Here is a 17,989-nt window from a genome sequence, read left to right on the forward strand (position 1 = left end):
CCTCCTGCTGGCCCTGGCCCTGGCCTAGACCAGGAGCCTGACTCCCCCAAGGTGGTCCACAAGCTCTGACTCAAATTCTATGAAACCTCTCTGAATCTCATTCTTGTCACTTGGAATATGGGTATAACCACATCTCTGCCCTCCCTGTGGTCAGAAAGGAACATATATGTATATATGTGTGTGTGTGTGTGTATATATATATATATACACATATATATATATATGGATCCAGTTCACACATAGCCTAGCACACAATAGGAGCTTTTCTTGCTGAAAAGCTCTGAGGAGTCAAGAACCCATATCTGCTAGTTTCATTTATCTTGATTGCAGCCATGTCACTTAGCTGGACACTGAACTCCTTGGAAGTCCAAGGCAAGCTGGGTCCAACAATCCATAGGGTGGACAGGTAGGGTTAGGGCCCCCAAGTGCCCAAGAGGTCCCCCCACAAGAAGGGGCACGCCCCCCTCCCCTACACTGCCCCACCCACTGTGGCACCAGCCACTCCCTGGGGAGGAGGGAGGAGGGAGAAGAGAGAGAGGGAGGGTGAGAGGGAGGAAGGGAGCCTCAAAGGCCAAGGCCAGCCAGGACACCCCTTGGGATCACACTGAGCTCACCACATCCCCAAGGTGGCTGAACCCTCCGCACCAACCAGCCCAGGTCAGTCTCAATTCCCCTGAAAAGCCCCAGCAAGGAAACCCTAGCTTGCTGTCCCTAGCCTTTTGGCTAGCTCTCCAGACTGTCCAAGCTGCCCTACCCACTTCTCTCCCTAAAGTACCGGCCGCCCCTGAATCCTTCCACAGTTTCTCACATCCACTGCTGTCTTTCCAATCTCATCTTTACCTCTCACCTTATCCTTCTCCGCCCCAACTCCTACCCACTCCTCCCTAGATAGCTACGTGACCCTAAGCCTTTAACTTAGTTTGCCCCCAGCTCTGCCTTCCCTAGAGATCAACTCTACCTCCAATATGCCTCAAAACTACTACCTCTACCTCAAATTTGATTTCTGCTCACTCAAACTTGTCTCTCTCCCTGAGTTCTCTAGAAAACCCTCACATTTGCTCCTCCAAAGAGATTTCTGTTCCCAAACACCTTGTCCACTACACAATCCCCTTATCTGGGTTTCAAATTCTTTCTGTCTCTCTAAAACCATCTCTGCCAAACCTAGCTTTATTCTCTTACTCCTTTCTGCCTCACCAGCCCATATCTGTTCCCTGTCTTCCTTGCTCTCATCTCCACAATCCATTTCTCCCAGTCTCTCAGAATGTTGGTTACTCTGAATACTAACTCTATTCTCCCGAATGAACCTTCACGTCTGCCTCTCCTAAACCCTATCCTAGATCTAAAACCTGTCTGCCTCCTAAATCACTCTAATTCTGCCTTTTTCTGCTCCAGTTCTATTTTGACTTTTCCACCTTCTTTTGTGCCTACCATTTGTAACCATCAGCTACAATATTGTCTGCTCAAGGTGATCTCTGCTTCCTAAACTTTATGTTTTTTCTATGAACCTCTCCCCCACAAAAATACATCTCTAACCCTAAACCACATTCCTAACTTTCCAGCTTTATCTGGCTCTCAAACTTCATCGGATTCCCCAATCTCATCTGTTTTCTCAATCTATCTCTGAACCCAACATGTGTCTACAATTCCCAAGCTTGGTTCTGCTTCTCAAATCCCATATTTGCTTCCCCCAAACTCCACAGTTATACCCCAACCTTTCTCTCACTCAATGCCCCATCTGCCCCTCAGATTCTACTTCTAACCACCCCCAAGCCCCATATCTGCCCCCTCTGGCCCCATGAGACCCTCAGCAGAGGGTTGGGATAGGGACATGAGTTACCTGGGGCGAGGGGCTGGGCCGAGGGAGAGTAGAAGAGAAACTGGAGGGTGCAGCTGCTGCCAGTGCCTCTGGTTGGGGCAGTTGCTTTTTCTAGTGGGGTAGCTGATAAGGAGCTTTCATATCCCCCAGCCTCGAGATAAACTTATCTCTGTTCAGAGAGTGATAACTGAAGTGGGGGTGGGGGCTACCACAGGAGGGGTGGGCAGCCCTGGGCTCATCACAAGTGTGAGGGTCTAGAGGGAGAGTGTGGGGGGGTAAGGATGAAGGGATGAGGAAATACATGGTGACAACAAAAGAGCAAGAATGCAGAGTACAGAGGAGAGCAAAGGGAAGAAGAAACAAAACAGGGGAAGACACACAAAGAGTGAGACAAAAGACATGAACAAATATAAAGGAGAAACAAAGATAGAAGCCCAAAGGAAAAGTAGACAGAGACAGTGTAACAGTAGGAGAGAGGAAGAGAGCCAGGAGCAGAAAATGAGAGATAGAGACAGAGACAGAGACAGAGACAGAGAGACAGAGAGAGAGAGGACAGACAGACAACTGATGGACAGATAGACAGACAAAAAGAATCGTGGAGACAGAGACAAAGAATCAGAGATAGAGATGGTGGAGGCCAGAAATGGAAGCATGGAGAGACAGGGGAACTATGGAACCAGGAATGTAGTGGTGGTGGGGATGTGATGGGCACATCCAAGGATTGTCTCTTTCTCCCAGGACAGTCTCCAACTCTGGGTGCAGCCCTTGGCCTAGCTACACAATGACAGGATAAGGGGATGGTCTGAAGGTCGGCTTCTATTCCATCTGTCACCTCACTATACAGAGAGGGCACTGAACAGGCAAGTCCACAAGCAGGGTTCTCGACTCCTTGGGGTTTTTGTGACAAAGTGTGCTGCAAGATATGGAAGAGTAACAGAGATCCAACAGCTCCAAGAGAGAAGTAGGTGAAAGAGGTAAGGGGAGATAGAGCAACAATGTTGAAGAGACACAGAGACATGCAGAGGGAGGAGTGAAGGAGGGAGAGAGCAATAGTAATACAAGTGCTGAGAGAGACTCAACAGAAAGAGACAGAAATAAAGCTGGACAGAGATAAACATGAAAGGACAAATGACGGAGGGAAAATATGTATTCATAGAAGCAGCGTGGGAAGGGGGTTGGGGGGCAGGCTATCACAAAAACATGGGAAGATGGGGGAGAAACGCTTAAGGAAGACTTGAAGGGAAACAAGAGAAATGATACCCAGGAATACAAACAAGACAGACAGCAGCAACTGGCCATGTCCCAGGTCTGAGTTAAGCCTGTCATCACCTCCAATAGAGCAAGTATGGAAACTGATGCCTGGGAATGGTGGTGGGACCTGAAGATGCTTGAAACTGAGGCACCCCTCCCCAGGAGACAGGGTATGAGAGGGAGTACCCCCACCTGTCACCCTCCTTAGAGGAAGCCAGTAGCCTTGGGGTGATTTCAAAAGTTGGGCGGGGATGGCAGAGATAAGCAGTGAGGGGTACTGACCCCCCCATGGGACAGGGAGGAACTAAGGGGGCCCTTAACGGAGATGGGGGTGGAGGAGTGAAGCCGGAAACCATGGGGTTTCTGAGAAAGTCTGAAGGCAAGATGCAACAGATAGGGATGAATTTGGGGAACACAGGAGGGTGAACCCCAAGTTCCTGGGGGGATTACCAAAGAGTTCAAAGGGATGGTTATAGTTCCAATCCCACCTCATCTAGATTCTTACAGAGGAGTAGGGGAGGAAGGATGGGTAACAGAGAGAGAGACTAAGAGGAAATGGGGGAAGAAAGGAGGAACAGGAGAAAATGAGGGAGAAAATGGTAAAGGAGGAAGATAGAAGGAAGAAAAAGGAGGCTGGGAAGGTGGCTCAGTGGTAGAGCACTTGCCTTGCATGTCTGAGGCCCTGGGTTTGATTCCTCAGCACCACATAAGCAAAAAGAAAAAAGCCGGAAGTGGCGCTGTGGCTCAAGTGGTAGAGTGCTAGCCTTGAACTGAAGAGCTGAGGGACAGCGCCCAGACCCAGAGTTCAGGCCTCATGACCGGACCCAAAAAAAAAAAAATGAAGAAAAAGGAGGGGAGGAAAGAAAGGGAAGAGGCAGGAGGTGAAAGTAACAGGATAAAAGGAGTGGAGGGGAGCCGAACAAGGGGAAGAGAGATAAAGCACTTGAAAAAGGGAAACAGAAGGGAAGTTGAAATGAGGAGGAAACAAAGATGGAATAGAGAAAGGATAAGAGGAGGAGAATGAGGATGGAATGGAAAGAAAAGGAGGGAGGGAAATGAGAGGAGTCTGGGGAAAGAGAGGAGGAAAGATAGGAGAAAGGGATATAAGAGAAATGGGGAGGGGAGAAAGAAGAGAAAAAAGTGAAAAGGAGAATGGAAAGCAGATGACAATAAATGGAAAAAAAGAAATACTAGTGAGGCAAGAAGGAAAGGGGAGGATGAAAGGAGGGGAGACAGGAAGTGAGAGGAGAAAGAAATGTGAGAAGGAAGGAGAGAGCTGGGCACTGGTGGCTCATGGCTATAATCCTGGCTACTTAGGAGGCTGAGGAGGCTGAGATCTGAGAATCATGGTTTGAAGCCAGCCTGGTCAAGAAAGTTCATGAGATTCTTATTTCTAATTAACCATCAGAAAACCAGAAGTGGCGCTGTGGCTCAAAATGGTAGAGCACTAGCCTTGAGTGAAAAAGCTCAGGGACAGCGCCCAGGCCCTGAGGTCAAGCCCCATGACCGACAAAAAAAAAAAAAAAACTAGAAAAACAAAAGAAAAAAACCCGGGAAGATAGGAAGAGGAGGGCATTTGGCAAATGGGAAGGAAGAATATGGAGACAAGGAGATAGGCTGGGAGGAGGAGTATTAGGAAGGAAGAGGGGCAGGCAGAAAGAGAGGAGGGGAGGAGAACTGTGTCTGAGAGCCCTTTCTGCCTTCACAGGTTAAACATCTGTGCTCCTCATGGAGTTCCCTGGCCTAGGGGCCCTGGGGACCTCAGAAACCCTGCCCCAGTTTGTGGATCATGCTCTGGTATCCTCAACACCAGAGTCAGGAGGCTTTTTCCCCTCTGGGCCTGAGGGCTTGGATTCAGCAGCTTCTTCTGCTCCGAGCACAGCCACGGCTGCAGCCACTGCACTGGCCTACTACAGGGACACTGAGGCCTACAGACACTCCCCAGGTAACTCTGTTGGGTGGCTGTCTTGGCATGGTCTGGGTGTGGTGGGATGGCCGCGGAGATCCTTAGCTAGGTTAGAATCCCACTAAGAGGTCATCTTGGGGATGCCTGGACTCTGAGGATGAATGTGCTGACCCCTCTCCTACTTAAGTCTAGACCTTGGAATGCTAATATTCCTCCGTCCACCATGTTGCGGCAAGTATCTCGAAAAGTGTGGTCGGAAGTATGTGGTAGTTGCTGCCCAGTTATCTGGGCTACAAATTCCCAAACATCCTCAAAGCCCATTGGAAATGGTTAGCAGAAAGGCTGGAGGTATGGCTCAAGTAGTTTAGCCCTTGTGCCCAGAAAGCACAAGGTCCTGAGTTCAAATCCCATTAATGCAGAAACAAATAGGAAATGGTTAGAAGGTATTGTGACAAGTGGGCTCAGGACCTAAAGGTCAATGTCAGCAGCTGTTCTGGTAACTTTGTGGAAAGTTTAGAAACCTAACTGCCATGTTGGGCTAATGCACACCATTGGGCCCTAAAGGTGGGATGGCATAAGATTGACCTCCCCACTCTTTCCTCTTTCCTCCCTACCCCCAACAGTTTTTCAGGTGTACCCATTGCTCAACTGTATGGAAGGGATCCCTGGAGGCTCACCCTATGCTAGCTGGGCCTATGGAAAGACAGGGCTCTACCCTGCCTCAACTGTGTGCCCCAGCCGCGAGGACCCCCCTCCCCAGGCCTTGGATGATCCAGATGGGAAGAGCAGCACCACCTTCCTGGAGACCTTGAAGACAGAGAGGCTGAGTCCAGACCTTTTGACCCTGGGGACTGCACTACCTTCATCAATCCCTGTCTCCAGCAGTGCTTATGGGAGCCCTGAATTTTCTAGTCCCTTCTTTCCTCCCACTGGAAGCCCCCTGAATTCAGTGGCCTATTCCTCTCCCAAGTTTCATGGAAGCCTGCCCCTGCCCTCTTGTGGTAAGAGTGTCAAGAAAAGACTGGGAGGTTGAGTTGAGGTGGGTGGCACAAAGCAAAGTTAAACTGAGCCTGGCTCTCTATTCTCTGTTCACCCTACCAGAGGCCAGGGAATGTGTCAACTGTGGAGCAACAGCCACTCCACTGTGGCGGAGGGACAGGACAGGCCACTACCTGTGCAATGCCTGTGGCCTCTATCACAAGATGAATGGGCAGAACAGGCCCCTTATCCGGCCCAAGAAACGTCTGGTAAGATTAAAGGTCTGGGGCTGGGAATGTGGCTTAGTGGTAGAGTGCTTGCCTAGCATGCATGAAGCCCTGGGTTCAATTCCTCAGCATCACATAAACAGAAAAAGCCAGAAGTGGTGCTGTGAACAAAACAACTCAGGGATAGTGCCCAGGCCCTGAGTTCAAGCCCCAGGACTGGTTAAAAAAAAAGACTGTAGGTCTGCCTCAACTGTACAGGAGCCCTGATGCTGTAGGGGCCAGAACCACACTCTCCTATCACACAGGATGTCTGTCTAACTACTGCCTATCACTCTGCATAGGATGGTAGCACCCTATTGCACAGAAATCCTTGTCTTCATCCTCATCCCATGTGGGTCCTCATCCTCTCCACTCTATCCCCATGCAAGAATCCCACTGTGTCCTGGAACTCACATCCTTTAGCTAACCCTCAGAGGTCTGAAAAAGGAATTCAGTCTACACACTGTACAGAAACTGCCCCTTGCCCTGCACAGTAGGATTTTCATCCTTGGCTTCCCACTGCAATCACTCTAAGTCCTTTCCTCAAAGGTGCTGAGTTAAGCTGGGGCTGGTAACTCACACCATTAATTCTAGCTACTCAGGAGGCTGAGATCTGAATATCACAGTTTAAAGCCAACCCTGGGCAGGAAAAGCCTATCAGACTCTTACCTCTATTTAACCACAAAATGCTAGAAGTGGAATGGCTCAAGCCTTGAACAAAAGAGCTCAGGGACAGTGCTCAGGCCCAGAGCCCAAGCCCCAGTACCAGTATGTGCCAGTATATGTGCGTGTGCGCGCACACACACACACACACACACACACAGTACTGATAAAGTTGAGTTGCAATGATTGCAATGTTGAGCATTGCAATTGTGGGCATCAGGATTTTGTTTTGTGGCACTGGAGATGGAGCTCAGGTTTTCGTGCAGCTTATGAATGCTAGACAAGAGCTCTACCATTGAACAACATACCAGATTCAGGATGTTCTTTAATTCTTTAAGTAATTCTGATATGTGGCCAGAGTTGAGAGGTACTGGTGGAGTCTCTTATAGAATACAGCAAAAAGAAAGTGTCCTGGACAGGAAACCTTGCCTTTACCTGATCCTCAGCCCTTCCCCTTGAGTCCTGATCCCTACACTCACCTCCACTGGACACTGTGCTCATATCATTTTGTTCCTCAGATTGTTAGCAAACGGGCAGGTACTCAGTGCACCAACTGCCAGACAACCACAACAACATTGTGGCGGAGAAATGCCAGTGGAGACCCTGTGTGCAATGCCTGTGGCCTCTACTATAAGCTACATCAGGTAATGCCCTGTCCCTTGGAGCCTGTCCTCCTTCTGCTTTCCTATCCTCACACCATCGTGTCCTTGCACCAGGCTTGCTTTCTTCATTTATCCTATTGTATCCTGAATCTTTTTTTTTTTCTTCTGCCTTCCTCTCACCTTTCCTTCCTGGCCCTTCCCTTCCCTTTCTCCTTCCCCCTCCTTCCTCTCCTCTCTTTTCTCTCTTCAGTTAACTTCCTCCTTCCTTCTCCATTCTTTCTTCCATTCTTCTTCCCTCTTTCCATCCCCTTCACTCCCATGCCCTCGGTCTTGGGTACCTTTTGTCAATCCAGGACCCTAATCTCAGGGTTTCACACCACTAAATTGCTTAAGACAGGTCTTTGTGAGGGCCCTGGGCTGTGCTCCTCCATTCTTGAGCCAATTCCCTATTCCTAAAGAAGGGAGGTGGAGGGGGAAGGGTGGTGTTAGGGGAGAGAAGGGAAAGTAGGGGAAAAACAAAGGAGGGGGTTACATGCTCGATAGGAAATGTACTCATTTCTTTACTCACGTAACTGTAACCCCTCTGTACAGTATCTTTACAATAAAAATATTCAAAAAAAAGAAGGGAGGTAGAGAATGTGTACCTGACCAGACAAACAGACAGAGCTGGAGCTGGGCATCCCTGTGGCTTCCTTTTCTGCAGGTGAATCGGCCACTGACCATGCGGAAGGATGGTATTCAGACTCGGAACCGCAAGGCATCTGGAAAAGGGAAAAAGAAGAGGGGATCAAGTCTGGGAGGAGCAGGAGCAGCTGAGGGACCAGCTGGGGGCTTCATGGTGGTAGCGGGCAGCAGCAGCAATGGAAATTGTGGGGATGTAGCCTCTGGTTTGACACTGGGCACCCCAGGTACTACCCACCTCTACCAAGGTCTAGGCCCTGTGGTGTTGTCTGGGCCTGTTAGCCATCTCATGCCTTTCCCTGGACCCCTGCTGGGCTCACCCACAGGCCCCTTTTCCACAGGCCCTGTGCCTCCCACCACCAGCACCACGGTGGTGGCTCCACTCAGCTCTTGAGAGCATGTGGCATGACCTTTGGTCAGGGTTGTAACTCCTCTGCATTTTCTTGAGACAAGGTCTTGCTGTGTAATCAACTGGCCTTGAACTCAGATTCTCCTGCATCCTCTTCCTGAGTGCTGGGATTATAGGGGTGCTCCACCATGCCTGCCTGGGTGTTTTCTTTCTTTCTTTCTTCCTTCCTTTTTTTCTTTTAAAGCAGGGAGGTTTCAGTCAAGCTCTTCTTGTGTAGTCCAGGCTGGTCTAGAACTCTAGATCCCCCTCCCTCAATTCTCAAAAGTTGGAATTGTAAACTGTTTTCTCCTCTTCTAGCCAGCAAAAGTCTTTACAGCCCAACCCCTAGATCCCAGACACCCCCTTGCCTGTACTTTCAAAGCTTTTGTAAAATAAAAACATCAAAGATCTGAAGTTGAAGATGTGAGTCTATGTTTGGCTGCATAAATGGCAGTGTCCAGTGGGAGATGTAGCAGTGTCTGTGACTCTCTGAGGAGAGTATCCAGCTGCAACGTTATAACTGGGTGAGTCTGGGTGAGGTAATATATGCGATATATCTTGACTTAAAGTTATGATGTGCAAGGTAACAGTACATGTGAGGTTCTGTGGAGACCATCCAAGAGGTTCTGATGTTCTGAGGAGATGGCATATGACTGGCAACTGAGGGTGAGGCACTGTATGATGCCATGTATGAAGGGATGACAGTAGGTACAAGTATTGCACAGTCGTGAATGATAAGGAAGTGTGTGGGGTTGTAGTCATGTGGTTGTGCATGACTCAGGGTGATCTTTGAGACAGTGTGACTGCACATGCGCTGAGCACAGATCTGACAGATAAATATCTTTGGAACATTGAGCAAGAACTGTGTAGGCCACGGGCGGAAGCAGAACAGGGTAACCATGACACTGTGTACTGGAATGTCTTTATGGATCTGGCAGTGGCGATATCTCTGTCAGTATGTGTGTGTGTGTGTGTGTGTGTGCGCGCGCTCGTGCGTGCGCGTGCTTCCCATGTGGCATGTGTTATGACACATTTTTTCTAAGTGATTGATAATGTGAGCTGCTCTGTGTACTTGAGTACTTTACTCTAAGCACATAAGTTTAAGGAGGGTGCTCCTTGAGTAAATATAATGTACATTGGATGGAGCTCCAACAGCTAGTTGCCATACCAGTGCCACTAAGTAGTTCATTGCACAATTACAGCAGGACTGGCCAGAATAGCCAGAATAGCCTTAAAAACTACCTGCCTGGCTCCTGAAGCTACCTGCCTGGCTTCCTCATGTAAACAGCCACTTCATTTAGACCAGTACTAGGCTGGCACATGGCTCTGCCTTGCTCAGGGACCCAGCCCAAACTCTATAGCAGGGGTGGGGAACATCCAACCGGTGAAATCATTTGGCAGGTAATGGGACAAGTGTATATGTTTCTCATATGTTTCTCCTAGGCTGCCTATGTCCATCTGCCTGCATTGATCATTTTGTATAGCCCTTGAATGATGTTATAAATCTCCAAATGGCCTTTAGCAGAAGGCCCTATAGGAGTATCTTCCCTCACCTGGTTTCAGAGACTAGTTCTGAGCACTTAAGCTTAAGAACCCTTTCTCTAATTATCAGCAGGAACCCATGCTGACCCTGGGCAGGAACACAGGACCCAAGTCCTCCTTCAGCACAGAATCTCTATTTTAATCTAGATAGGAATCTCTGATTGCACACTATAAAGAAACTCCTGTAGCACATAACAGGCATGCTCATCCTGACTACCTACATGAGCCTTCATCTCTCTGAGTCCCCAAACCCTTCAGGAATACCAAAAGCCCTTACTTTCATTGCTAACAATAACCCCTGACATTGCACAACAGTCTCGGAGCTCACATCTTACCCTGTAGCATCTGCAATAACCCAAGATTCAACTTACAACACAAACCTCAGTCTGGAAATTGTATTAAAAAAAATTCTTACCAGGCACTGGGGGCTTATGCCTGTAATCCTAGCTACTCAGGAGGCTGAGATCTGAGGATCATGGTTTGCAGCCTTCTGGGGCAGAAAGGTCCATGAGACTCTTCAATAAGTACTCAGAAAAAGCCAGAAGTAGCACTGTGGCTCAAGTGGTAGAGTGCTAGCCTTGAGCACAAAGAGGTTTAGGGACAGTGTCCAGGCCCTGAGTTTAATCTCTAGGAATGGCAAAACATAAAAAAGAGGCCTACCTGGACAACTGTACTAGGAACTCTGATGGGATTCTGTAGGATATAATCTTCCATAATCTTCCATTTTCGAGAATTTCTAGTCTGATCCTTTATAGCATCTCCTACTTTTGCTCTCTAGAAACATTCTTCTGGTCCTGAACAAGAAAGCCCTGATGGGATGCTGTGTAACAGTCCTTGCCTAGCTTTGTCCTGGAAAGCCTGCCTTCACCCTACACAGGAGCCACTGCTCCAACCAGTAGAAGAAACATGAACCTGAACCTCTGAAGGAACCACAGCCCGAATACTAAAATGGACTTCCCTCTGTGAATCTTAGCAAGGACCTATATTCTGAGCTGCTACAGGATGCCCTGCCTTATACTCAACAAGAACCTTCCATTTGCCTTAGAGTAATCCAAAGAATAAACCAGTATGAAAACATTCATATTATACCACAAGGTTGAGAAACCTTTTCTGTCAAGGGCTATATGGATATTTATTTATTTATTTAATCAGGAGGCTTGAAATTAGGGCCTAGAAGCTGTCCCTGAGATTTTTTGCTCAAGACTAGTGCTTTTCTACTTTATCCCCTTCTAGCTTTCTGGTCGTTAATTAGAGATAGAGACATAGACTTTCCTGCCTGGGCTGGTTTTGAACTGTGATACCCAGATCTCAGCCTCCTGAGTAGCTGGAATTTACAGGCATGAGACATCAGTGTCCAGCCATTTGGATAATTTTAACATAATTCTTGGGCCATACAAAATTATCGATACAGACAGATAGGCTGAGGGTAGCCAACAAGAAGCATGTCTGTCCCATAATGTACCAAATGACTTCAAAGGCCTTATATAAATGGTCTAGCAGGGGTGGGGAACCAAGAGGTTCTTGCTGAAAGCGAACTTGTTCTTTCTGTTAAAAATAAGCCATAGGGAGCAGGGCGCTGGTGGCTCATGCCTGTAATCCTAGCTACTCAGGAGGCTGAGATCTGAGGATCACGGTTCAAAGCCAGCCCGGGCAGGAAAGACCCTGAGACTCCTATCTCCAATAAACCACCAGAAAACCAGAAGTGGCGCTGTAGCTCAAGTGGTAGAGCGCTCGCCTTGAGCTGAAGAGCTGAGGGACAGCGCCCAGGCCCCGAGTTCAAGCCCCATGACCGACAAAAAAAAATAAGCCATAGGGGTTGAGAAAGTGGCTCAGTGGTAGAGTGCTTGCCTCGCATGCATGAGGCCTTAGGTTCGATTCTTCAGCACCACATAAACAGAAAAAGCCGGAGTGGGCGCTGTGGCTCAAGTGGTAGAGCGCTAGCCTTGAGCTGAAGAGCTGAGGGACAGTGCCCAGGCCAAGAGTTCAAGGCCCACGACTGACAAAAAAAAAAAAAAAAAAAAGATTAAAAAAAAAAAAAAGACCCAAAAAATAGTACTTGCCGGGTGCCAGTGGCTCATACCTGTAATCCTAGCTACTCAGGAGGCTGAGATCTGAGGATCATGGTTCAAAGCCAGCTTGGGCAGGAAAGTCTGTGAGACTCTTATCTCTAATAAACCACTCAGAAAACCAGTAGTGGTGCTGTGGCTCCAGTGGTAGAGCACTAACCTTGAACTGAAGAGCTGAGGGACAATGCCCAGACCCAAAGTTCAAGCCCCACGACCTACCAAAAAAAAAAAAGTCACACACAGTTGGGCGCTGGTGGCTCACCACTGTAATCCTAGCTACTCAGAAGGCTGAGATCTGAGGATTGAGGTTCAAAGCAAGCCAGGGCAGAGAAGACTGTGAAAATCATCTCCAATAAACTACTTGGAAAAAGCCAGAAGTGACACTGGCTCAAGTGGTACTAGCTTTGAGCACAAAGAAGGTCAAGGACAGTGTTTAGGCTCTGAGTTAAGCCTCAGGACCGGTGTGCGTGTGTGCGCATGAGTACATGCGCGCGCGCGCGTGCGCACACACACACACACACACACACATTACAGGTATGAGCCACTGTTACCCAGCTGTGTGTGTGTGTGTATGTGTGTGTGTGTGTGTGTGTGTGTTGTTGTCAGTTGTGAGGCTTGAAGTCAGAGTCTGTCCCTAAGATTTTTCACTCAAAGCTAGTGCTCTACTGCTTTGAGCCACCACCCCACTTCCAGTTTTCTAGTGGTTAATTAGAGATAAGTCTCATGGACTTTCCTGCCCCAGTTAGCTTCAAACTGGGATCCTCAGATCTCAGCCTCCTGAGTAGCTAGGATTTCAAGTGAGAGCCACCAAAGAGCAGTATGTATGTACGTATGTATTTGATGTGCCAGTCCTGAGGCTTGAATTCAGTGTCTAGGCACTGTCTCTGAACGCTTGTGCTCAAAGGCCAGTGTTCTATCACTTTAGCCAGGCACCATTTCTGACTTTTTTTTTCCAGTCCTGGTTCTTGAACTCAGCCTGAGCATTGTCCCTGGGCTCTTTTGCTCAAGGCTAGTGCTCTACCACTTGAACCACAGAGCCACTTTCAGGATTTTCTGTGATTAATTGGAAATAGTTTCATGGACTTTCCTGCCTGGGTTGGCTTCAAACTGTGATCCTCAGATCTCAGCCTCCTGAGTAGCTAGGATTACAGGTGTGAGTCAAAAGTGCCCAACCATTTCTGGCTTTTTGGTAGTCAATTGGAGATAAAGAGTCTCGTGGACTTTCCTGCCCAGGTTGACTTTGAACCACAATCCTCCAATTTCAGCTTCCTGAATACCTAGGATTACAGTGATGAGCCACCAACATCTGGCTCTGGCTCCAGCTTTCTTTTTTTCTTTCTTTCTTTATCTTTCTTTCTTTCTTTCTTTCTCTTTCTTTCTTTCTTCCTTCCTTCCTTCCTTCCTTCCTTCCTTCCTTTCTTCCTTTCTTCCTTCCTTCCTGTCTGTCTTCCTTTCTTCCTTCCTTCCTTCCTTCTTCTCTATCATCCTTCCTTCCTTTCTTTCTCTCCTTTTTTCTTAGCTTTGTATTTGTTGGGGATGAAATTCAGGGTTTTGCTTATGCTCAGTAAGCTTTCTGCACTACACTACATCCCTAGCCCATGTCCCAGCTACACAGGAGGCTGAGGCAGGATAAGAACCCTTGCCCTTGGCCAGGTGCTGGTGGCTCACGCCTGTAATCCTACATACTCAAGAGGCTGAGATTTGAGGAATTTGATTCAAAGCCAGTCCAGGTAGGCAGGAAAGTACATGAGACTATTATCTCCAATTAACCACCAGAAAACCAGAAGTGGAGCTGTGGCTCAAAGTGCTAGGGTGCTAGCCTTTAACAAAGGAGCTCAGGGACAATTCCCAGCCCCTGACTTCAAGTCCCACAACCAACAACAACAAAAAGAACCCCTGTCCTAATCCATCAGAGGAACCCAGCTCTGATCCTGTACAGAAACACCTGGCCAGAATATGTTGTGATCCTCTGGCCTATCTACAGAAACTTACTTTCAGAGCTTTTTTTTTTTGCCAGTCCTGGGGCTTGAACTCAGGGCCAGGGCACTGTCCCTGAGCTTCTTTTGCTCAAGGCTAATATGCTACCACTTGAGTCACAGCACCACTTCTGGCTTTTCTGTTTATATAGTACTGAGGAATCAAACCCAGGCAAGGACTCTACCACTAAGCCACATTCTCAGCCTAACTCTCAGAGCTTTGAAGGAAACACTTAACCTTAATCTATACTGGAAAATATACCTTCACGTCCTTTCCTTTTCCTTTACAATGTCTCCAACACTTCTATTTCCTGAATTCTCTTTACCCAGACAGGAAATACTAGCTTGAGAAATCCCTACCTCTATTCTATAAATAAATCCCTGTCCCAAGGCAGAGATGTAGTTCAGTGGCACAGCATGTGCTCAGTATGCATGAAGCTCTGGGTTCTAGCCCCACCTGCAAAAGAAAAAAATAATGTGAATAACATAACTAATATAAAACTTTCATGTGACCACATTAAAAAGAGAAAAAGAAGCCAGGCGCAGGTGGCTCACACCTATAATCCTAGCTACTTAGGAGGCTAAGATCTGAGAATTAATAGTTCAAAGCCAGCCCATGCAAGAAAGTCTGTGAGACTTTTATTTCCAATTAAACAACAGAAAACTGGAAGAGGAGCTGTGGCTCAAGTGATAGAGTACTAATTTTGAGTGAAAAAGCTAAAGGAAAGTGCCTAGGCCCTGAGTTGAAGCCACAGGACACACACACACATACACACACACACACAGAGATTAATTTTAATAACAATATATATTTATTCAATACCCCCAAATATTATCACCTCAATATGTCATCAGTATAAAAATGGACATGTCACCAGGTGCTGGTGACTCAGTCCTGTAATCCTAGCTACTCAGGAGGCTGTGATCTGAGGATCATGGTTTGAAGCCAGCCAGGGCAGAAAAGTACCCATAAGACTTTTATCTCTAATAAACAACTCAAAAAAAATGGAAGTAGCACTGTGGCTCAAGTGGTAGAGCACTAGCCTTGAGCACAAAGAGGCCCAGGGACAGGATCCAGGCCCTGGAAGGGGGGAGGTTGAGGGGGGTGGGGGGGGGCGCGGGCAAGGAGAGGACATATTTATAGTTGTTTTTATGCTGAATAGAACTTAGGGTTTCAAGCATTCTTTTTCTTTTTTTGCCCATCATGGGGCGTAAACTCAGGGCCTGGGCACTGTCCCTGAGCTTTTGCTCAAGGCTAGCACTCTACCACTTGAGCCACAGCACCATTTCTGGCTTTTTCTGTTTATGTGGTACTGAGGAATAGAACTCAGGCAAGCACTCTACCACTAAGCCACAGTCTCAGCCCAAGGCTTCAAGCATTCTTTTTTTTTTTGGGGGGGGGGGGGCCAGTCGTGGGGCCTGAACTCTGGGCCTGGGCGCTGTCCCTCAGCTCTTCAGCTCAAGGCTAGCACTCTACCACTTGAGCCATAGCGCCACTTCCGGCTTTTTTTCTTTCTTTCTTTTTTTTTTTTAATTTTATTTTATTTGTGAACATACTGTACAGAGGGGTTACAATTACATGGGCAGGATAATGCATACATTTCTTACCAAGCATTGCAGCCTCCTCCTTTGTTTACCCTTCACCTCCCTTCCCAGCCTCCCCCCTTCCCTCCCACCCAATCCTTCCCCCGACTTTTTTTCTTATGTGGTGCTGGGGAATCGAACCCAGGGCCTCAGGCATGCAAGGCAAGCGCTCTACCACTGAGCCACCTTCCCAGCCCTGATCTTAATGTTTCTGTGCAGACTATGCTCTAATACCTGTTCAAAAACATCTGAGCTGATCTAGTAATGGACCATCTAAGCTCTTATAGGAAGCTATCATAATGCAGTCTAAGAAGCCCCATTCTGAACTTGCACAGGAACACACAGTCTAGAGCTCTCTAGAAACAATAAGCTTCTCTTTTACAGGAACTTCTGCTTGATTCAATACAGTAACACCATTCCTCATTCAGTCTAGGAACATTTGTTTGACACAGTAGAGAAACAGCAGAAGTGACCTGTTCCTGTCTATTCACATATCCACAAATGTTTCTTCTTCAAGGAAAAGTAGAACCTTTATCCTCGGGCCTGGGAAGGTGGCTCAGTGGTAGAGCGTTTGCCTTGCATGCATGAGGCCCTGGTTCGATTCCTCAGCACCACATAAGCAGGAAAAAAAAAGCCCAAAGTGGCACTGTTGCTCAAGTTGTAGAGCACTAGCCTTGAGCTGAAGAGCTGAGGGACAGTACCCAGGTCCAGATTTCAGTGCTGGAGCACTTAATAGTGCAAGGCTCTAAATTCAAACTCTAGTACCACCCCACCCCCAATCAACTGGGCATAATGGCACACATTACAGTTTCATCTACTTTTTGTGTGTATGTGTGCTGGTCCTGAGAGTTGAACTCAGAATCTGGGCCCTATCTCTGAGATTTAGTATTCAAGGCTAGTGCTCTATCACTTTGAGGCACAATTCCACTTCTGGCTTTTGGTGGAGTCTCACAGCCTTTGTTCTTCCAGCCTGGCCTTGAACTGCAAACCTCAGATCTCAGCCTCCCGAGTAGCTAGGATTGCAGGCATGAGCCACCAGTACCCAGCTTTCCATCTACTTTTTTTTTTTGCCAGTCCTGGGGCTTGAACTCAGCGCCTGAGCTCTGTCCTTGAGCCTCTCTGTGCTCAAGGCTAGTGCTCTACTTAAGCCACAGTGCTCACACTTCCGGATTTTTCTGTCTATGTGGTACTAAGGAATTGAACCCAGGGCTTCATGCATGCTAGGCAAACACTCTACCACTAAGCCACATTCTCAGCCCCTTTCCATCTACTTTTTTCTTGTCAGTCATGGGGCCTGAACTCTGGGAGTGGGCACTGTCCTTCAGCTCTTCAGCTCAAGGCTAGCGCTCTACCACTTGAACCACAGCCCCACTTCCAGCTTTTTCTGCTTATATGGTGCTGAGGAATCGAACCCAGGGCCCCATGCATGTGAGGCAAGCACTCTATCACTGTGCCACCTTCCCAGCCTCTCCATCTAGTTTTGATTCTGATGCCAGAGGATCATTTGAGTCTTAGAAGTTCAAGGCCAGGTCTGAGAATGTGACATTAGTGGTACAGTGCTTGCCTAGCATGCATGAAGCCCTGGGTTTAATTCCTCAGTACCACATAAACAGAAAAACACAGAAATGGCACTGTGGCTCAAGTGGTAGAATGCTAGCCTTGAGCAAGAGAAGCTCAGGACATTGCCTAGGCCCTGAGTCCAAGCTCCAGGACTGGCAAAAAAAAAAAAAAAAAGAAATTCAAGGCAAGCTAGGGCAATGCAGCACATCCTTATGTTGAGGGATAAAAAAGAGAATTTGGAAGAAGCTAAAATCTGATGATGTAGTTCAAAGCCAGCCCAGGCAGAAAAGTCTATGAGACTCTTTTTATTTTTTTTTGGGGGGGGGGTCCGGTCGTGGGGCCTGAACTCTGGGCCTGGGCACTGTCCCTCAGCTCTTCAGCTCAAGGCTAGCGTTCTACCACTTGAGCCACAGCGCCACTCCCAGCTTTTTTCTTTTTGCTTATGTGGTGCTGAGGAATCGAACCCAGGGTCTCAGGCATGCAAGGCAAGCACTCTACCACTGAGCCACCTTCCCAGCCCCTCTATGAGACTCTTATGTCCAATTAACCACCACACACACACACAAATGCAAAAATAGAGCTTTGACTCAAATGGTAGAGAGTTAGGCTTCAGAAAAAAAAACAAAATACCAACAACTACAGCTCAGTGCTCAGGCCTGGAGTTCAAGCCCCAGGATTGGACTAGCACACACAAGAAAAAAGAATATTTC

The 17,989-nt window shown here is 47.7% G+C and overlaps 1 protein-coding gene across 1 annotated transcript; it reads left to right on the plus strand.

The window, feature by feature from the left end:
- Nucleotides 1-557: 557 nt before the first annotated feature.
- Nucleotides 558-8,883, plus strand: Gata1 (GATA binding protein 1). Its single transcript, XM_042669248.1, has 6 exons — nt 558-657; nt 4,776-5,012; nt 5,597-5,974; nt 6,075-6,220; nt 7,399-7,524; nt 8,186-8,883. Exons 2-6 carry the CDS (start codon nt 4,796-4,798, stop codon nt 8,555-8,557), a joined length of 1,239 nt encoding a protein of 412 aa, XP_042525182.1. The 5' UTR covers nt 558-657; nt 4,776-4,795; the 3' UTR covers nt 8,558-8,883.
- The last annotated feature ends 9,106 nt before the right edge of the window (nt 8,884-17,989 follow it).

Source organism: Dipodomys spectabilis, unplaced genomic scaffold (assembly GCF_019054845.1).
Source record: "Dipodomys spectabilis isolate Male_0828 unplaced genomic scaffold, ASM1905484v1 ptg000492l, whole genome shotgun sequence".
In the NCBI taxonomy this organism is placed as follows: domain Eukaryota; kingdom Metazoa; phylum Chordata; class Mammalia; order Rodentia; family Heteromyidae; genus Dipodomys; species Dipodomys spectabilis.